This window comes from Rhinatrema bivittatum, chromosome 1 (assembly GCF_901001135.1).
Source record: "Rhinatrema bivittatum chromosome 1, aRhiBiv1.1, whole genome shotgun sequence".
NCBI classification, from domain to species: Eukaryota; Metazoa; Chordata; class Amphibia; order Gymnophiona; family Rhinatrematidae; genus Rhinatrema; species Rhinatrema bivittatum.
The window spans coordinates 723,560,025-723,582,341 of NC_042615.1; the positions used below are offsets into that span (position 1 = coordinate 723,560,025).

Below are 22,317 nucleotides of genomic sequence, written 5' to 3' on the forward strand. Positions count from 1 at the left end.
TCCAATAGCTGGGGGGACACAGAAGGCCTTTTAAGCCTGTTTCTTTCACAGCCTTGTGCTGTACAAGCGGGGAGGAGGGGTCTTAAAGAAACAGCTTACTTCAACTTTTTTTTTTTGTAGGGGGGGGAGAAGAATCCACACACACTCAGAGGGGAAAAAAAAGGGGGAAGAGAAAAGAAACCCCGGGAAGCTGAATTGCGTATTAAAGGGTAAAGGAAAAAGACACTAACAAGATATGGGGGGGGGGGGGAGTTAAAAAAGGGAAAAAGTTATTAACTTAAAACAAAGGAAAAAGGTAACTGTTCAAAAACCAAAAAAAAAAACCTCTTCAAAATAATCTCGGGTCCTTACTGCTGCCCTCCCATAGAACCTAGCCACACCCTGCAGTGCCTGCCGCTCTAGAAGGCAGAGGAACAGAAGGACACTCACTGCTGCACGTGAGCAGCAGCAATACCCCCCCCCCCCCCCGAAAAAAAACGAACAAGGGTTGAAAAAGGAGTTTGGGGTTTATACGAGGGTGGGATAAGGGAAAGGAGGGAAGAGACTTTTGGGTGCTGGCGGGAGAGCAGTTCCCTGCCTCCTTCCCAAGCAGTGTTTTCCTCTAGCTCACAAATTGCTGACAGGAGAGAGTAGCCACCTGCTTCCCTTCCCCCAATCGCACGCAGGGAAACAGTTTCCTTTTTTTTTTTTTTGAGGCAGTTTGTTCCTTCTGTTGCCTGCATGTGACAGTATACTGCAGCCTCGTGACGAGCTTCTTTCCTGAGTGTTTATGGGATATGTAGGCAGGTCCGGTATTGAGCTTCAGCTACCGTATGCATAGAGTCCCGCCTCAAGACTACACAACCCAGATGTAGCGGGCGGATCAGCTGTAGAGACAGTTTCCTGTTGTGGAGTTTGTTCGAGTTTATTACTCTCAGAATGTAGCTGCAGCATAGTTGCCGACAGTAAAAGGTAGAACATTTTCATCTTTTTCGGTTTTAAGTTTGGGTTCCTCCACCTGTATTGGAATTGCTCCGTCATGTATGTTTGCAGTGAATAAAAATCCTGGTAGTCTGCCAGTGCTTGTGATTATTGCGATTTTCTTTTTTTTTTTAGGGATTTGTACTTTTGACTTCCCATGAAATCAGTTTAGTGTATCTAATTGGCTTTAAAAGTCAGGGCATTGGAAAAATGGTTTAAGTCAGAGCAGAAACGTGATTTCTTTGGAATGCGTAAAGCAAAATTGAATGCGGTTTGATATATATTTTCAACGAGAACAAATCCATGCTGTTGCTGCTCTTTATAGTTTTTCCGGCAGCATGACATCACATCAGTACTTAAAAAGTCGCTTTCTTTTCGTTTTTCTCTTGGTTAGCCCCTACTACATATGAATCTTATGATGGTTCGATCCTTTGAATATTTTGTTTCCATTTCTAACTAAAATTGAAAGTAAGCGGCTGGCTTTCTTCTGTGAAAGAAAATTACTATGAAAATAGGTTGTGGTGAAGGATATTATTTTTAATTTTTTTTTCTCTAAAACGATCGCGTTTTAATTTGTCTTTCGTAGGGTATATCCAGTTTTCTGAAAGGAGCGGGTTTGTCTTTCTCTTCACCAAAAAGGTTCGCATTTAATTATTACTGATATTTGTTACATTGTTTTATATATAACGTTATAAAGCTATAAAAAGAAATCAAATAAGCCTTTATATCTTTTCCAAGAGCTCGAGAAAACTATTGGAGACTTATGTAGAGTAGTATGATACCAAAAAAAGTCCAAATGGTGGTTTATTTTTTGAAAACCTACAAGCTACTTTAATTTCAAAAGCCAACTTCCCTTGAATTTTCATTGTGGTTTTCTACTGTGAAATTAGAAACTAGATGTAGCTGTGTAGTTCTTAACTAGCATCTTTACTAGTCTTCCCAATTTCAAATACAATAAAATCTATAAATCCATTTTTATTTACAATTTTGCTTAGTAATAACTTCGAATCTGTTAGCGTGCCAATTGGTAGGATATATATGATTAGTGCAACATTTTTTATGTGCAGCTAATATTAAGTTCTTAATGATTGGTTACATAATTTAGGGGCTTGTATGCTAAAGATTTTTTCCCATTTTATGTTCATTGTGTCTATGAGAAAATGCTTAATGAGCATAGGGCCTCTAATGAATAGCTGAATGAAATGCAAATAGTGGAATTTTAATGCAAAAATAAGTTAACTGAATATAAGAAATTATTGCTGAGCTAAAATGAGAGTTTACAGCTTAAAAGTATTTTGTTCTTTTAATCTGAATAAAAACATTTGTCCAGCTTACTTCCAAGTGGCCTTGCTATCTATTGTTGACTCTGCTGTTTAAAGTCATTTAATCCATTGTTTCTCACCCTTGGGGATCATGAACCCCAAGGGGTCTGCTGGAAGTGAGGCAGACTCCTCAGACATATTAATATTAAGTATATTACTACTTTTTAATATATTTATAAATGATCTGGAAAAGGTAGTGAAGAGTGGAGTGATCAAATTTTCTGATGACACAAAATTTATTCAAAGTTGTTAAATCACAAGCCCATTGTGAGGAATTAAAAGAGGACTTTGAGACTGGTGGATTGGGCATCTAAATAACACAAACTATAATGTGGACAATTGCAAAGTGATGCATATAGGGAAGAATAATCCAAACTGTAGATACATGATGCTGAGTTCCATACTAGGTATCATCACCTAGGAAAAGGATCTTGACATCATTGTGAAAAATACTTTGAAATTCTCAGCCTAGTGTGCGGCAGTGGTCAAAAAAGCAAATAGATTTTTAGGTATTATTAGGAAAGGAATGGAAAATAAAATGGAAGATATCATAGCAGCCCAGTATTGATCCATGGTGCAACTGTAGCTTGAGTATTGTGTGCATTTCTGGTTGCCCCATCTCAAATAAAATATAGCAAAACTAGAAAAAGTACAGAGAAGGGCAACTAAAACAGAGGGGAAAAGCTAATCAGGATAGGGTTTTTCAATCTGGAGAAGAAATGGCTGAGTGGGGTGGAACAAGCTAAACAAAAAATGTTTTACCCTTTCAAATAGTACTAAGATTAGGGGACATTCCATGAAACTAATAGGTAGTGCGTTTAAAACAAATCCAAGAGAGCATTTTTTCACTCTGCACAATTAAACTATGGAATTGATTACCAGGGGATGTGGTGAAAGCAGTTAGCGTAACTGGGTTTCAAAAGGTTTTAGAGAAGTTCCTGGTGGAAAAGTCCATAAACCACTGTTAGCCATGTAGATTTGGGAAAACATCTGTTTATCCCTGGCTATGAATAAGAAGGAATGGGCCTATTCTTTGGGATCCCATTGGGTGCTTGTGACCTGGGTTGGCCACTGTCTGAGGCAGGATTATGGACCTTTGGTTTGACCCAGAATATGGCATTTTTTATATTTCAAAATGCAGCTGCTGAGGGGGGACAAAAGCAGGCTGACCCCCACCTCTGAAGAGCTCTACTTTGGGCTGATCTCATGCCAAGAGGAGCCCAAATCCATGTGGAGAGGAGACAGGGAAAATGTGGTGCTGATTGGCATCCAAAGGAGTCTGGCACAGAGCGTATGTGGATAAGAGCAGGGCTGAAATTGCACCAGGAGGATGGGAAGTGTGTTGCCTACAACATCTTCATTAGCTGTAGCTCCTCAAGACTGGAGAATGAGGAATGTTTCTGGGCAATGCCTCATGTGCTCTGGCTGCCTTGCTGGCCTTGACAGTAAGGAAGAAAAGCTACATTGACTGAGCAGTATGGCCATGGAAGGAGAAGGAGAACAGGAGGAAAGGGATGATTGGGGATCCAGGACTCGTGGATGGGGAGATGAAAGCAAGTGCTCAAGAAAGGGCCACAGGGGGTAGAATATAGGAAAGAGAGCACACATGATGGGGGCTGGAGAGAAAGGAAGATGTGCAAGAGGGAAAGCCCTCTGAAATGGGTTTTGAGGGGCAGGATAGGAAGGAGAGCACTGAGGGAGAGGACAGGAAAGAAGAGGACAGACAGGAAGGCGTGCGGAGAGGGCAGGAGTGCACTTAAGAACATGCCTTATTGGGTCAGACCAAGGGTCCTTCAAGCCCACATCCTGTTTCCAACAGTGGCTATTCCAGGCCATAAGAACCTGGCAAGTATCTAAAAACTAAGTATATCCCATGCTACTGATGCTAGTAATAGCAGTGGCTGTTTTCTAAGTCAACTTAATAGCAGGGAAGGTGTTGTGATTTTGTGGAAGCAGGGCAAGGAGGGGAAGGGGCCATGGGAAGGCAGCACTCAGGAAGGAATGCAGAAGGGAGAGTACTTGAGAAGGAGCCATGGTGGGGTGAGAAGGGGACATGGCAGAGGGAGAAGACGGGAGAAGGGTCTTCGGGGGGGGGGGGGGGGGAGAGGGCAGGAGGAGAGGCACTCAGGAAGTGTCCATGTGGGAAAGGCCAGGAAAGAGGTTGCAGAGTGGAGATAGGAAGAGAACAGGATCTCTGAAAGGGGGGGGGTGGGAGTAGGGCAGAAGGGAAGGTATTCAGGCAGAGGCAAATGAGGAGTAGGGAAAGATGATTACCAAGGATCACGAGGAAGATAAGGACACAGTTGCTAGGGATAAAGGCAGGGGATGGGAGGGACAGACTACAGCTGAGGATCATTTTGAAATCCCTTCATGTGAAGTCAGCACATACTAAGGTACTCATGGCCCTGCTTGCCCTGGAATTTTAAAAGAGAAACCCCACAGGGAGTATCCCTTTGAAAATTTGCTTGCAGGCCTTGGGTACAAATTACAAAGTTGACTGCTAGGGGGAGACTAGTAGAGAGTTGTTGAGACAGAAAATGATGGGAGAGAGTATGAGATTGATAGGGAGAGACTAGAGAGATACTGGTGGTTTGGTAGCTGAAGGGAAAGAGACACTGGTGGGGATAGGGGCTGGGTAGGAGAGATTGCTGGGTTGGCATCTGGCAGGAGAAAATAGTAAGAAGGGGCTTGTAAAGATCAGGGACTGATGAGAAGGACTTGGAAAAGTGATGGGATGGGGCTTGCAGGAGTGGAAAGGGAGAGACTGATAGGGAGGGACTGTGGGAGAGAGGCTGGGGGAAAAGACTAATGAGGATGTGCTGGGATGAGAGAGACACTGGGAGGGAGGGCCTAAGGATTGAGATTGGTGTGGTAGAGCTGGACAGGAGTGTAGGAGGAAATATACAATGGGGCAAAGAGAGAGACTATTGGGGAGTGACTGAGGTAGTAGAGTAAGACTGCTGGGAGCAGGATGGTGGTCCCTGAAACTGATGGGAACCCCTTGTTTAATCCATGCATAGGTTTTTGTGGCAACTCCAAAAATAACCCACTGTTGCAATCCATGTTCTTCAGTCATTTCCTGAAGCTTTTAAATTGGTCATCTATTTTGATTTATTTTTCATAATTTGGGACAGTTTTCCTCAAACTTCCATGTAATGGCTATTTTCATGATGACACTCTCATTTTAATGAAAAGTGTGTAAGTGGGGACGAAGGGAAGAGGAATGGGGAGCCAAGAAAGGTGAAAGGTTCTCACAAGATGGAAAAGTTTGTTATTTAAGATCAGTCTTTTACTGGTGGGTCTGGAGAAATCGGTCTCACCCAGTATATCTCTCTCCTCAGCTATAGATGGCAAAAGACATTTGATAACACAGAAACTTAGAATATAGCAGCAGATAAAGACCATTAGGCCCATATAGTTGGCCCATTTTCATTCCTGGTGCAATGTCGTAGTCCCCAATTGATTTGACTGTCCCCTCACTTGTTTGTAACTGGGGATCCTCTGTGCTTATCCCAGGCTTTCTTGGATTTCATTACTAGGTTTGTCTCCACTGCTTCCAGTGGAAGATCATTTCATGCATCCACCACTCTTTCTGTGAAGTAATATTTTCTGATGTTGCTCCTGAATCAACTCCCTTGGAGCCCTCGTACTATGACCTCTTATTCCTAGAGCAGAAGTTCCCAACCTCTCTGCGTTTGCAGACTCCTTTTCAGCAGCAAATGTTTTGGGGGTCCCTAATCCATCTTCCACTAATCTCTCTCTCAACACCCAGCCCATCCCATCCCATCAGTCTCTGTCTTCCCCATTTCTTCTTCACCTGTCTCTCTCTCTCTCTCCCTTCAGCTCCTCCAACCATTCTTCCTCTCCCTCCATTCACTCCCAAGCCCCAGTTTTTCTTTCTCTTCTCCCCAGCCCCTCACACTATGGATCTTTTCCCCCAGCGTCTCATTGACCAGTCTCATCACCATTCTTGCTGACCCTGTTTCCCCTCGCCTTATTGCTGTAGCCACTGCTGATCTTCCGGTCCATGTAGGCCGTTGTTGATTTGCTTATCTCTGGGCCCCAGGCTGCCATTCCTGCATTGATCTTTCAGGGCCCAAGCTGCCATTTCTCTGCTGATCTTCTGGGCCCCAAGCCTCAGCCACCCTGCTAATCTCCCAGGCAGCTGCCTGCCTGCACAATCTTGCTGATTCTGCAGGAGTGGAGCCACTTGAATTGAGACTTCTTCCTCCCACAGGGCCCCTGTGATGGCCTCACAGACCATGAAGGGTCCATGGACCACAGCTGAAAACCCCAGGTCTCCAGTAACCCATTTTGGAATTTGATATCTTTTAATCCTCCTTGTTCATGTTCACTTTTTAGCAGTTAATAGAATTTTGGCTCAGCCGGGCAGTGCCATGTTAGGTCTCCGCAGGGAGCTCTTCTGTCGCTGATTGCTTTTAAAAGCGATTCAATCATGGTTGTTGAGGCAGGCTGTTAATTATGTTTAAATATAGCCCATAATACTCTTCTGAAATTTACTCTATGTATAGTTTATGTATTTATAGTTTGTAAGTTGAGTTAGACTAATACTCTGTATTTATGCTTTTGCTTATATATTATGACCATTTAAACTGCTTTGAAATTGTTTAAAATGCAGTATATTGCAAGAGAATAAACTAAACTGAAACTGGCTAGCATTGCTCCAGTATGGCTGATAAAATACGGAAGGTCCATGTTGTTCCTGTATACAGCTGTGAGGAACAGTAAATCCTGGTGTCAGTGGCATTACAGTTTAAAGAAGAAGCTGTGTGAGACCTAAATGGTTTTATCTAGCCTTGCTTAAAATGAATAAACCCTAAAGGAGATGGATAAAAACATTTTTGGTGGGGAAGACAATTCACCCCAAATTACAGACTGAAAAAGAAGCTGTGATTCATAGGAATTTAGGACAGTTGGGGAAATAACTGAAACATACTGGCCTTGAGAGCCCAAATAGCAGCATAAGGTATTTGGGGCTCACAGCTCTTGAACTGTGGGATAAGTTATTTAGCTTGTTAAAATGTGTATGAACTTGGCTGGGAAGTGTCCACTATCAACCAGGTGTTAATGCTTTTGTATTTTCTCTTTGCAATAAAACAGATTTGAACATAGAAGCCTGGGGTGGGTGAAATAGGACATCTCAGCCACACCAGGGAACAGTTGAAAGCAAGGTTGGTTTTCTATGGTCTTAACAGCAAGAAGGACCAAACAAATCTGATCATTATTTAGCTTTACAAAGTAAAAGGAAAGTTGGTTTAGCCTGCATGGTAGATTACTGTTCTGGGTACAGGTGTACATTCTTCAGGGCTGTGCTCTGCAGTCTCTAGCTGTGACTGCCTGAGAGTAGACAAACAGCAGGTGGTTTCCTGCTAATAGATCTCTCCCCTTAAAAATGAAGGCCTTATCTGGGGCAGATAGTCTTACAGAAAGCCCCGATGTTGATCCTTGGTAGTTCTTTAACACCTCTCTCTATCTCAGACAATCCAGGGTTTTATTTGGGAGAAATCTTTCAGGGCTGTGACGTTTAGCCATACGGTTCTCTTTCTCTACTAGTTTATTTTTCAGAGAAGCTTTGTCAAGGTGTTTATAATATAGTACAATGTTTCCCAACCTCTTCAAACCCAAACTTGCATCTCTTAACAATAATAAAGAGGAAAGTTGCCTCTCACCTGCATCACCAGTATGCAAATTGATCTCTTCCCCATCCCCTGTACTCTTCAGCTTCGCCCCTCTCTCTCTCTGGCTGGAATTTGAACCCACCCCAGAAGAGAAACCTTGGAAGCAGTAACCTCACCGGACCCCCTCACTCACCAGCTCCTGTCAGCTAAACAGGAGGAGGGTGGTGGCCTTGTAGTCCCGGTGAGTCCTCCCCCCTTCTGGGGCCTGAATGCCGCCCTTTGAACCACATGAGAAGACATGCCGGAGACACTGCAAACTTACCCTCCTCCTCTGTGAGTGAGGGGGTTGGGGTGGGTGGGTGCAGGGAAAGAATGAACCAGGGATCATGGGATGGGAGGAAGAGAATGAGCCAGTCAGAATGGGGGGAATGAGTGAATGGCTTTATCAATCAGCATTTTTTATTCATTTTACAGATTAAAGTGACAAACAAAAGTAAAACAATAAATTCATATAAATAATACAATAATAGATCTGCTTCCCCTAAACCTATCAGATCAGAATCGAATTAACAGAAGCTGAAATTTAGCTAGTAGCACAGCTACCACGTGATACAAGCCAGGTTTTGAATTTTTAATGAAATTTCAGGAGCGAGTGAACTGGGGTAAGTGAGAGATTCATGGAATGGGAAAAGGGAGTGAACCAGGGTGAGAGGTTTGTGGGAGGAACCAGAGGGAATGAGAGATTCGGGTGGAGAGCAAAAGTGAGAGAGAATGATTTGGGGGGGCAGGGGACAAATGAGTGAACTGAGAATGAGGGGGGAAGTGAGCAGAGATTTGTGAGGGAGGAAGTGAATCAGGGTAAATGAGGGATTTGTGGGGGTAGGTAGTGAACCAAGGAGAGTAAACCTGGGTGAGTGGAGGGATAGTGCTCGGGGGGGGGGGGGGGGGAGTGAATGAACTAGGGATGGGAGAAAGTGCACACAATTGCTAGAGTTCTCCACTGCTGATGCTCCCACACTCAGTGAGTCACATCCAGTGCTCTGTGCACACTTCCCTGTCTCTGGCTCAACTTGGAGATAAGACAGAAGATGGAAGAATTCTGATGAGGAGGGAAGAGGAGGAGTGTCTGCAGTATGTGTGCTCCCCAAACTGAGGCATGGCTCTCTATTCCCTGCATTCGTCCTAATTCCCATACTTTGGAGCTCAGCTGTAGCTAGAAAGGAGAAGCATGCATGACTACTCGTGCTCTCAAAAAAGTGGTTCTGCAAGTTTAAGAGCTGCTACTGATGTCACTTGTTGCTGTGAGGTGCTCCGGGCAGAACCCAGGTGCTGGTCTGGATCTGAGCATTAGGCAGTGGTGACTTTTCCATGGCACACTAATTGTAAAATATTGGTATAGCAGATCTCATTTTTTCTCTATATTGAAGCACTCATTAAATAATATATATCAGAGATCCCCAAACTACAGCCCATAGGCTGGACCCAGCTCTTTTTGTCAGCCCGCCATGCTTTTCTTGGCACATCTGGATCTAGCCCGCAGAGAAACTGATATTACTTTTATGTGCAGTGGTGGCAGAAAGACTGAAGAAAGCCTCTGGCAGGAGGGCCAGGCCCCACCAGTGGTAGAAAAGGAGCCTAGATCCACAGTAAGGAAGAAAGCAGGAAAGAGAGCCCAGACCCGCCCAGAGAGAGAGCTACTTACGGGATGGCCAGGCCCTGCTAGTGGGAGAAAAGGAGCCCAGAATCCACAGGGAGGAAGAAAGCTGCTGTGGGGAGGCCCTGCCAATGGGAGAAGAGGTAGCCAAACTGTGCTGCTGAAGAGAAAGGAAGGGAGTGAACGAGAGGGGTGACAGTGAAGATGATAGAATAAGCAGGAAGGGAAACTTAGGGGGAAGTAAAGAGAGGGAAAGGCAGGGGAAGGGAGTGAACAGACAGGATGAGAGGGAAGAGAAAAGAGATGACAGTTTTCCTCAAACTTCCATGTAATGGCTATTTTCATGATGACACTCTCATTTTAATGAAAAGTGTGTAAGTGGGGACGAAGGGAAGAGGAATGGGGAGACAAGAAAGGTGAAAGGTTCTCACAAGATGGAAAAGCAAGAGGTTATGGTGGGTATAAGAGCATGAATGTGTATGTATGTGACAGTGTATGTGTGAGAGAGAATGGTCATGTGAGTATGTGTGAGAGAGAGGATAACCTCCTAATCCTCGACAATATCAGGGTGACTGGAAATCAAGAGCTCCCACTTATGGACAGCAGGGGCTTTTTAAAATCCTTATTAGTTTTAATTATTGGGTGTTATTATATATGTGCTGTTTTGAAATATTTTATTGGTGTTTGGGAAATTGTAAAAAATGTATATGATTTTAATTAATAGAAATTCTGTTTATCAGTAGCTTTAAAATATTCTTTTATTGTGGTTTTACTATTATAACTGATGCTTTATGTTTCTTGATTTTATTTGTTTTATGAGGAATGGTGGTTCTGTTTTTCCATTGTTAATACACAGAGTCTGGCTTCTTGGGGTTTCCATTTCAGTTTTTGTCTAATTTGTGCTCCTTTATTTTGTATTCTGTATTTGGTGAGGGTCTGTCTCTGCTCTGTGTGTGTGACCATGATGAGAGATTCTGCTAGCATAGGGATCTATAGCAATCTGATTTGTTTTGTTTCCTCAGTAGGTGGTGTATTGGTATTCTAGGACACAGTGTAATATTTACCCTTGCTTTTTCACAGGTAGGGTTATTGTTGTTTGAGTCCTTGGTGTTATTACTGTTGTGTTACAATGGGATTGCAGTATAGATTTTGAGTGTCTTTTTTGCGGGGTTTTGTGTTAGTTCCCAATGTGCCTGGCAGTGGAAGGTATTTGTGCAGCTGTTACTGTGAGGTGACACCAGAACTTGAAAATATCTTTTAGTATGATGAGCTGTAAGGGAAACATTCAAGCTCCATTGTTTGGGGGAATTTCAGTGGATGCACAGAGTTACAGAACTGGAGGTGCAGGATTTATATTGACATTCTGTCCCTTCCTATATATTCCAGACTTCACTCTCATAGCCACATAGAATTAGCCTCATTCAACTATCAAATAATTTTATAGTGTGAAACTGGCCAGCTTTTTTAAATTACACAGAAGACCCTTTGGACTTTTTTAGTAACACTTTTTTTTTTTTTTTAATAACCAATTTTAAAGCAGGATCCATGCTATAGAGGTGGGTGTGATGAAGAAATGTCATTTTGGCCCCCCCCCCCAAAAAAAATTCTTCTGTGTAGAGACGCCACTGATTTTCTGTGACCTTAAGCATTAGTACGAGAAGGATTAAGGGGGGAGATGCTGGAGAGGCACACAAATGATTGGCCCCCGGGCACCGGAGAACCTTGGTGCGCCGCTGGGTGCAAAAGGGAGAAGGCTTGCCTAGGGCGCCTAATCCCCTTGCTCCGGCCCTGCGTGTGAGGGACGTGTCACTGTAAATATCTTTTGCTACTGCTTTTTATATGCATATAACCTTTGCTATCTAACTGAATATAATAATTTATAATAGAACCTGAGTTTTGTTTATTTGTCAGATGTCATAAGAACTGTTTTTTTGCATATATGATACAGAGAATATAGCTTGTCATACTTTTGCATAAGCTGTAATCGGTGTCAGTGAGTTTATGATCCAGACTACAAGGCAAAAAACCGCCCTTCTTGTCACCAAATGTAGTGGGTAGTGAGGGTGGGATAGTACAAGGGTACAGGTGGTGTATGTGTGGGAGAGGAGTTGAGTATGAGCTATGACTGATAGAGAGGGACACTGATTAATGCAGTGGTTCTCAAACCTTTCCTCAGCCAGTAGGGTTTTCAGGCTTTGGACAATGAATATGCATGCATTGCTTCAAATAAAATAAATTATTTCATTTATATTCTGCCTTTCAGGCAGCTAAAGCAGATGACATTCAGCTACTATAGGTATTTCCCAATCCACAGAGAGTTTACACGCTAATAGGTAGGCTTACTAAACTGTGATAAAAGTATAACATGTAAAGCAGTGTTTATCGCGCAATATATGCAATAGTTTGGTCAAAAGTACACCCCCCTACTAAAATTAGCTGCATTACATGCTTAAGTTTTACAAATGCATGCAGAGCAGGTAATCCTATGCTAATAAAACAACTCAGCTCGTCCCCCCCACCTCCAAAAAAAAGAAGCAGCGGTATTTTAACAATAACTGAAAAGGTGTAGATATTTTAATGCAGGAATATAGGGATGGTAGTGCAGGTCCTGATGCTCCTGTGAAGCCCAAAGCTTAAACCCATCACTACCACCACCATTCAAAAATCTTTACAGGGGTTCTTATGTGACCCCTGGCGAGGTGGCCCTAAAGTATAATAAAAACAAAACACTCTTAAGTTGTGTGTGATGGTCCACCTCTTCCTAAACCCCTCCCTTTTGTTCCAAAGACCCCAGCCTCCTCAATGAGAAATATTACTACTTCTGCTACTGTCAGGATGGCCAAAATCGGTGCTGTGCATCTGCTGCCTATTGCTCCCAGACAGACATTCAGGACTATGCATCAGCGATGGCGCAGCTGGCTGGACGAAAATGCCTGATTGCAGCTGGCAAAATGTTTGGCAAAGCTGTGCTTTATTTTACATCATTGACTATAATACATTGAATGCTCATGGAGGGTTTTCCTACCCCTTGAAGCCCCCCTTGATGAGCTTGGGACATGGGTCATCCTCTCCAACATCCCACCCTTCCTCCCATACGGAGCATTTGAGGTGTACCTGCGGGTCCTGGGAGAACTAGGGTCATTCATCTCCATGATCTCTGTGGGGTACAAGAATCCTATTTTGAGACATGTACAATCCTGCTGCCAGGAGATGCTGGTTAGATTGCATTGAGGCCTGGAGGAGGCAGAGGGGTGATTTGCCATCCCCCATGATGGACATTTATACAGCCTATTCTAATCGGCAAGGTGTTTCCTGTGTAGGGGAGTGTGGGTGTTCTCAGGGTTTGTCCTAGTGCTAAGCACTCCCAGTACAGCCGGACAGCAGACTCAGTGCTGCACATCTCAGCCATGGTAACCCCCTCTGAGCCTCCATTAAATGCTGCTTCATGGATAGCTGTGTCTGGAGGGAAAGGACCCAGCATGCCCTCAACTGGGAAGGGCTCAGTCCCAGATAAAAGAGTGAGTGTCCAACTCAGAAGAAGGCTGATCACCAACTGGTAAAGACTTCCAATTCAATCCCCTCCCAAGCCATGGAGCCTACTCCCTCACCTGCCATTAAGAATGGCGAGGAACTGAGATCCAGGCTGCAGACCCCAGTGAAGAGGGACTGCATGACTCTAGTATAGCAAAAAAAACCCAAAAAACAGCACAGGAATTAAAATAGGAGGTCTTCCATTTCCAAAGATGATTCCGATCAGCTCTCCCTGACCCTGGCCTCAAGGAGTAAGACAAGCACGTCTCTGAAGGTCAGCTCTAAAGGGTTCACTGGGAGGGAGTGACCCTAGCCACTGAGGTGGCAATGCAGCAGGAAAATGATCCAGCCGCCCTCATGAGGGATACGGGTGGGGACCCTGGGAGCAAGGGAATGAAAACTAGCAAAAAAAAAAAAAAAAAAAGGGGAAAGGTCAGAAAACCTGACCCATTCCCCTTCTGTGAACAAGGAGGTACCAAGGATTGCATTGAATCTGCAGCAGAAAACTCCAGTGCTCGGTTAGCAGAATCCCCCCCTTGCCAGGATTAGGATGCACCTGTGCACCCCAGCCACCCTGAACAGGCCTGGACCCCAGACGGTATGAGACCCATGCAAGCTGCCATTGACCAAGAAGTGCAGGCACCCGTTGAACAATGTATTCGCTTGCCCTCTCCTCCTGCTCTGCACACTTCTCATTGCTGTAGGGAGGGGCCTGCACTGGGGACCCAAATGATTATTACGTTGCCACTGGGATAATCAGTCTTTCTACAGGGATTATATCTTACCCTTTCACCTTTATACACGTCGAATCATCTAGGTCTTGCCAAGTCCTGCTTGACTCTTATAATGTTTGTTTTTAGTTTCTTTGGATGCCAAAGTCTTTTAATGACTCATGCTTGTGATCTTTCATGTCTAGGGCCATAAGAGAAATAAATAAATGTTGTACATATTTGTTTTTTTAAATTGTGGTTCTGTTTAGATTCTATTATAAATGTATTCTTCTCTTTTCTACTTGCTTAGGACACAATATTTTAAACCCTTCCCCTCCCCCCCTCCCAGAAAAGGAAACCTCTTTCTTTTCAACTATGGATGATGATGCTGCATCGCTCTTGGACCCTGTAACGTTTGCAGAACATGATGCTGGAGTGGAGAAATCTCTATTTGATCCACGATCCAGGAGGTTAGGAGATCATTTTACTTAATGTTTTTGTTTGGAATGCCAGGCATGAAAATACTTAGTTCTGTTTATGCAAACTCATTTCTCTTTTATTTTGGAAGGGAACCTTTTGTTTCCCCCAGAAAAAAATGTTTAAAGTATTAAATATGTTTAGAAATTCTGTGAGCAAAATTGAAATCTTTTTTCCCAGTCTGACTGCTTGCAGGTTTTCTAGCATGTATAGTAAATCCTCTCTAGGCCCTGAGATTTGAGTCAGGACCATAATGAAAAGACAAGTTTTAAGGAGGAAGTTGTATTCTTAAATAGCAGTATGGACTACGTCTTTAAAAAGTTCAAGTTCTTCTAATTGTATTCCTTTTTTTTTTCTTGATAGCCATGTCTTGGGTTGGGTTTTTTTTTCCAGTTTTGCACTCTCTTGGAATAAAAGGAGTATCCTATTTTGTTATGATCACATTCCCTGCTGTTTTAAAAATCCCTTCCCTGTCTTGGCTGATCCTAGAAGTATATGGATGAGCTGGGAATCCAACTGGAGATCCATGACCAGTTCCACATAATGATAAAGGGCATGGAACGGCTCCCCTATGAGGAAAGGCTGAAGAGGTTAGGGCTGTTCAGCTTGGAAAAAGAGACGGCTGAGGGGGGATATGATAGAGGTCTACAAAATTATGAAAGGACTTGAATGAGTAAATGTGAATCAGTTATTTTACTCTTTCGGATAATACAAGGACTAGGGGGCACTCCATGTAGTTAGAAAGTAGCACATTTTAAAACAAAACAGAGAAAATTCTTTTTCACTCAATGCACAATTAAGCTCTGGAATTCATTGCCAGAGGATATGGTTAAGGCAGTTAATGTAGCTGGGTTTGAAAAAGGTTTGGATAAGTTCCTGGAGGAGAAGTCCATAAACTGCTATTAATCAATAGGGAATAGCCAGTGCTTGTTGCCGGCATTAGCAGCATGGGATCTATTTAATGTTTGGATATTTGCTAAGTACTTGTAACTTGGCTTGGCCACTGTTGGATACAAGATGCTGGGCTTGATGGACCCTTTGTCTGATCCAGTATGGCATATCATGTTCTTATGTATCTGGGCCCATTGTCAGGCTGCCCTGCAGCTAATGATGGTTGCCTTTCGTTGTGACTGGCATTGCTGTGTGTGGTTTATTTATTTCAATTTTGATCACATTATGATTTAAAGTGAAAGGATCTGTTTCTTTACTGTGCTGTCTCCTTCAGGTTTCATTGGTTGTAGTTCTGATTTCTCTGAGAAAAGTAGAACTATGCCTCCATGAATGCAATAGGGCAGAATCTGGACTGTCTCATCTTCATGTTGACCTGGATGTAGTGGCAATCCTTGTACAGAAGAGCACAACTGGGCTATCTTGGGAGGCCTGTGCTGTGCTTGTTCTATGAAATAAATACAGGGCGAATTGTAGGAAAATAGCCCGGGGGATTTTTTCAAAACAGGCCCATCTGATTCAGTCACTCTCAAAAGCACCCCAAGCTGACCCTTGAGAGATGCATTTTGTGACCTGGAACAAATATGCCTCGACTGTCCGACTTGAACCAAAACATCTTCAACACAAATTTCACATTTTTTCCTAAATAACCAAAAAGTAGAGCATATTCTAGACCAAGCATGAGCAAATTTGGTTGAGCCCCCATCCTCCCCAAGTCTGGTTACATCTCTCCTGGTTTCCAGGCATGGTGTTAAACTCTTGAATCAGTTGCCAAGTAGTGAGACAACCACCCTCTCTCTCTCTGACTGGGAGACACACACACAGATTTTACAATACATTTTATGGAAGAGATAGTTGTAGATATATACAGATGTATATTAGAAAACATGACAAGAGGCTGGTGGCATCTTATAATCTAACCATTGTATGGGTTTAGCCCCCATATACCAGACACAAGACTCAGAGATATTTTAGAAGTTTAGTAAAATGTTTATTATAGTAAATAAATGATTGCCAGTCACAGTATGTGTGTCTAGGAAGGAGGAATGCATAAGATCCCTCCTTGCCTATGTCACAATCTTACAAGGCTTATATACATTTTTTTTCTAGTTACCTTTACCAAGTATTGATCATTTCTAAATGTGGTACTCTGGCCTGGCTTCCTAGACCACCTGCACCCCAACATCTGTTCTCCTTCCTTCCTTTCTTTCTTTCTTTTGGGTCCAACTTTCCATGCTATTTTCGTTTCTCCACGATACTTTGTAGGAAGACATAGATCATCTCTTATCAGTCTCTGTATTATCCTTTGTGGTTGGTTCTCATAAAGCCCACACACACATGTTCTGCGAGATGTCCTTCACTTCTCGCTGACTTAGGCCCACATCCTGTAGTTGTAATTAGCTGCTTTCCTCACAGCAAACAGCACAGCACGTATTTGACACGTGCTGGCACAGGCTTAGTAAGGCCTAGCTCAGCAGTCCAGCAGTCAGAATTATACACCATTTTATTGAGGCATGCGTTTTCAAGAACAGAGTCCACTTCATCAGATGCATGCAGTATCTCAACTCACCTTCTCAAGCCCCAGATTTTCACTCTCCCACTTTACCCATTCAATTCCCACTTACGTTTCCCCATCCCATCATCTCCCAGGCAGCCTGCCTGCTGTCCTGTAACCCCCCCCCCCACCCAGTCCCCATTTTCTTTCCCTGTCTGGGTCTGTGCTCTCTCCATCTTGCACTACCCCCAACTCCCCCAGCCTTTTTTTTTTTTTTTTGCAGGTAATCTGTTTACCTAATTGCAGGTTCTTTCTTTCTTTCATACGCACTCAGGCTCTCACACGATCACACAGGCTCTCTCTCTCATACACACACACATGCTCTCCAACCTCCCCTTTCTTCTTGGCTTTGTCTTCAGCTGTCACGGGATGACCGTGCTGTCCTCACTACAGAAGGGGAGGTGGAAGGAGGCCATTGCTTCTAGCGACCCTGCAACCTCACTGCAGCTGCTGTCTTCTTGCAGCTCTGCTATTCCTGATTGGGGGGAGGTCCACACAATTGTGCAGGGTCTTCAGGCCTTGGCGAGTTGGGCATCATTGCGGGCCTGCCGAGCTCTGCTTCCCCGCCAATCCTTTCTTCAAACCGCGACCCCCACCGAGCTCCGCTTCCCTACCAATCCTTTCTTCGGGCCAGGGAAGCCCCTCTTCTTTACTTTGGCCTCAGGCGATCTGAGTAGGAGTTTTAAAAAAAAAAAAATCATGTGACGTGAACCACCGGCCCACCAGGGGGTGCTCGATCCCCCGATAGGCCATACCGTCCCTGAATAAATGAGGACTTTTTGTTTCTTGTACTGTACAGTCAATCCAACAGCTGTCTCGCATGCTAAATTCAGAGAAAAGCTAGAAATTGTTGACAGTTGATATTGCTTTCCTTTTTATCTTTTAACTTTCCTTCTGTTGACACAAGCATACTTTATGCTGTGCAGATTGCAAGATTGAGATGCAAGACTCTTAAAGGGCAATTGACACCAATTTTTTTAAAATAAGCATTCATTTATAGGAAGAGAGTTATCTCCTAGTGCTAAGCACTCCCAGTACAACCGGACAGCAAACTCCTCTGCAGCTTATCTCCCACCAGAGACAGTTGCAGCTCTGGAAACAGTATGCGTATGTTAAATTTGTCTTGGTTTTTATATTTGAATGTGATACTGCGATAGTGGGAGCCATGTTTCTACCTGTTACTACAGGCATGAAAATCTAGCAGAAGCCAGGTTCGCACTATTGCAATAGCATGTTAAAACATTATAAAACAGAAAGACTAAACGTTTAAAAACACACATTTCCGAAATTACAACCACCTATTGCAAGTATTAAGTGCACATTGACAAATAAGTGAACTCTTGTTTTCGGTTTGTGCCCCTGCATCTAAGAGCGACACCAGATTTATATCCTGATTTATGTAATGACGTTACATCCTGCATTGTCGAAATGGTGCAAATGAAACCCTGAAGTGAGAGAAAGAGAGAGAGGAAATTCTCACCTGCAGAAATCTAATAATGCCACTTCTGTGAGACGTAGTGGGAGACATGCTCAGTTTACATGCCATGAAGATTATTCTTTAAGTACATGATCTGTTAACGTCTCATTAGATTTTGGCATATGATCAATTAATTCTGGGGTGCGTAAATGGGGGGGGCTGCGAATGTCATACCGTGGGGAAAGGTGCAGGCGGCCGTCAGTGGCCCTAATCCCACTTGCGGCTGAGCAGAGGACACCCCCCGTCTGTACAGGCTTGCATTATTAGAACTCATGAGAGTAGCACGTTCTCTATGCTGATCTCACAATGCACAAGATCAGCATGGAGAAAGTGCTAGTCTCGCCAATTTTTAATATTGCGGGGCCTGCACAGAGGAGGGGGCAGCAGAACGGGCTTCAGTGCCAGAAGCAGCGACAAGCGATCGACTCCTCCCCAACAGCCACATGATGGCAGTGAGAGCAGAAGCAGGAATGAGAGAGGTCTTGAGGCTGCTGGCAAAACAAAGAGAGGGGGCCTGCCTTTAGTGTGTGTGTGTATGAATGGGAGCTTGTGTATGTGTGAGAATGGGTGCTTGCCCGGGGTTCTGTGTGTGTGTGAGAGAGAGAGAATGGGTGCCTGCCTCAGGGTTGATCTGTGTGTATGACAGAATGGGTACCTGCCTGTGGGTCTATGTGGGTAAGAGCCTGTATGTGTATGAGGGAATCTGGGGGAGTAAGAGCTTTTGTGTGCGTGGGAGAGAGAGGGACTTAAAGCCTGTGTGTGGATATTTGTGAGAGCATGAGTGTATGTGTGAGAGAGAATGAACATGCTAGAGTGTGTGTGTGTGTGTGTGTGTGTGTGTGTGTGTGTGTGTGTGTGAGAGAGAAAGAGGATAAGGTTTGTGAGTCCCCCTAGCCCCCTAATCCTCGACAATCTCAGGGTGACTGGAAATCAAATTCCTAGTATGGACAACAGGGGCTTTTTAAAATCTTCATTAGTTTTTTTTTTAGTTTTTTTTTAATGTAAATTTTATTGACAAATAGCAAAACAAATTTGAGCAAATTTGGTTGAGCCCCCAATACTGGGCTGCATAGAGAGAGCCCCCAATACTGGGCTGCATAGAGAGAGGAATAACCAGGAGGAAGTCAAGAAGGTTATCATAGAATAAATCCCCTGTAATCCCTCTCCTCCTCCCCACCCCATCTCTTCTTTGAGAAGGTACATCATACAACGGATACAGAAGAATAATTTCAAAGTGGAGAGTAATCAGATCATATAAAGCAGCATGACTATTAGACACATTACAAGGTGTAAATCAGGGAGTACATGTTGCATAATAAATCTCATGAGGTAACAAATTTGGCTCTGGCTGGTTATTGCTTCATGTCAATATCTGAGCAGGTTCGAAATGGTCCATAGAAAGGGGATAAGATTGAGTGTAGAGAATAAACAAGCAATTTATGTGCTCCCAGACATAGATTGAGCGGAAAGCCACTTAATAAAGGGTTCCCAGGAACCGCGAAAAGCAGGCAACTGAACAAAATCTTCATTAATTTTAATTATTGGGTGGTGTTTGATATATGTGCTGTTTTGAAATATTTTATTGGTGCTTGGGAAATTTAAAAAAATGTATATGACTTTATAGATGTTCTGTTTGTCAGTTTTGAAATATTTATTCTTTTATTAGTATGCTTCTGCTATTATAATTGATGCTTTATGTTTCTTGATTTCATTGTTACGCTGTAAACAGTCTGACTTCTTGGAGTTTCCATTTCAGTTTTTCTCTGAATATTGCTAGTTCTAATTTGTGATTCTTTGGTCTGTATTTGGTGAAGATCTGTCTCTGCTCTGTGCGTGTGAGCAAGGGGAGAGATTTTGCAAGCATTAAGTGTCTGTGTAGGGATCTATAGTAATTAAGTTTGTTTTGTTTCCTCGGTAGATATTGGTAGGTATTGGTATTCTGGGACTCAGTGTAATATTTACAGTGCTACTTTTTCACAGGTAGGGTTCTTGTTTGAATTCTTGGTGTTACTACTGTTATGTTATGATAAGTTTGCAGCATGGATTTTGAGTGTGTTTTTTACAATGTGTCTGGCAGTGGAAGGAGTTTGTGCAGCTGAGACTGTAAGGTACCTGTCTGGACGTGGTGTGGTATCTGCTTCTCTTTGTGTTTGTTTGTGTCTGACTGCTCCTTTCAGCAACCTGAAGAGAATCAAAACTGGAATTTTGATCTTCTGGCTGGCAATGTGATTTGCCTGCTATTTGGCAAATGGTTCAAGAGCTGCTTGGTTGGCGAGATACTTTGCCATATGTATAAAATGTGTCACATGCACATAGACATATAAATATATATTATATACACGATGTAACCCAACTTTGGTGGGTGAAGGACCCAACAAATTGTGGGCCCAGGCTTAAAAAGTTTGCTCACCCCTGATCTAAGCTAATACTGTTTTATTGGACTAAGTTAATACATTTCTTGACTAGCTTTTAATACTCCCTTCCTTAGGTCCAAACAGAATGAGCAAATTGGAGAAAAAGATAATATTGCCAGAAAACACATTACAATGATGTTATGACGGGGAAGGTTTGATATGTTAGAGTGATAGGCAATAAGATTATTTCTGGTAGTGAGTAAAACCCCAAGTCTCTGTTAAATCTTCAAAAGGCAGTTCTGACATACTTTATCATTTTTACTTCAAATTTCTTATGTTCCTGGATTGTTGTGAATTTCCCTTTTAGTATCTTGATCATAAGGTTGTTGATGCACTGGTCTGATCCCAAAAAACTTTCCCTCGCAGATGTTACCTTGCTCTTTTCTGTGATTTATAATTTTATGGCTCTATTATATTCAGCTTCTGGCCTGTTTCACCAGAGCAGCATTTCTCTTCACATTGAATAAGATGTACTACATTAGAGGAGGACCGGGTCCTCTTATGTTGAATGTCTCTAATGCGGGTATCTGTGGGGTCCTGTGATATGTCCTGGCATATTTTATAGCATGGTATATTGCAGGGATTTGTGCCAATATCTTATTTCTGAGTTTCTGTTATTTTTTTTATTTTATTTAAACTTTTCTATACCGTTGTTAAGCTAGAAGCCGTCACAACGGTTAACAATAAGGCACTTAAAATAATGTTGCTTAACTGTGTTGTTTTAATTAACATCTAGACAGGTGCCTGTAAGATACGGTACAGAGTTTCATAATAGCTATATGATGCTAGGTGAGATTGTTTTGTTTAGTTTTATCAGAACAGTTCAAAATTATTAATATTCTACATGTTATCTGTTGCTGCTTAAAAGTAAAAAATACTCAGTATGAGTAGGCGTGTTGTGTCAAAGCACAAACTAATCGCTTTCTACAATTCTTTGGATCCTATTCTCCATTCTCTTTGTGGTATGCTTGTTTAAATAGCCATGTTTTTAGGCTTTTTTTTTTTTTTTTTTTTTTTTAATAGTTTGATGTCTTTTTGCAATCTGATTTCTGACGGCATGGTGTTCCATAATGTAGGCCCTGCTAATGATAGGGCTGTATCCCTTACTTGAGTTAGCCTTGCTGTTTTGACTGAGGGAATAGTTAGTAATGCCTTGTTTGCGGATCTCAGGTTCCTGTTGGAGACATGTACTTTCAGTGCACTGTTTAGCCAATCTGTTTTTTCATCATGGATTAATTTATGTATGGTACATAGTGATTTGTATTGTATTCTCTGTTCAAAGGGTAGCCAGTGTAGTTCAATGAGGGTGTCAGTGATATGGTCCCTTCTACTTTCTGTTAGAAACTTGCTTCTTACTGGTTTTGCTTCAGATTAGATGGTCACTAGAAGACTAGTCAGGGCAGGGAATATTTCTTTCAGTGACTTATTCTCCAAGAGTAGTGGCTGAGGTCAGGGATGTATTGGTCTTCCTCCAGTTGAGGCAAAGCAATGTAGACAGTAGCACTTCTGTCTGAGTAAGCCCCTTTACCAGCACAAGGTGGAGATAAATGCTGATCTGCAGGGGCCTCCACTATAGCAGCTGCTGGCTTTACACCCTCCCTCAGGTCTGTGCACACCACCATCCAACACC

At 42.8% G+C, this 22,317-nt stretch overlaps 1 protein-coding gene across 11 annotated transcripts in view; it reads left to right on the forward strand.

Moving 5' to 3' along the window:
- Positions 1 to 514: 514 nt before the first annotated feature.
- SLC38A9 (solute carrier family 38 member 9) overlaps positions 515 to 22,317 on the forward strand; it is a 218,863-nt gene continuing 197,060 nt past the window's right edge. For 2 of the 11 annotated variants that reach the window (XM_029577180.1, XM_029577135.1), the window contains exons 1-3: positions 520 to 951; positions 1,547 to 1,599; positions 14,127 to 14,286. In XM_029577180.1, the coding sequence (XP_029433040.1) occupies positions 14,192 to 14,286 (95 nt within the window). In that variant the 5' untranslated portion in view covers positions 520 to 951; positions 1,547 to 1,599; positions 14,127 to 14,191. Of the gene's footprint in view, positions 952 to 1,407; positions 1,429 to 1,546; positions 1,600 to 7,403; positions 7,475 to 14,126; positions 14,287 to 22,317 lie in introns of those variants that run through there. The other 9 variants (XM_029577187.1, XM_029577153.1, XM_029577143.1 and 6 more) reach the window with 9 other exon arrangements.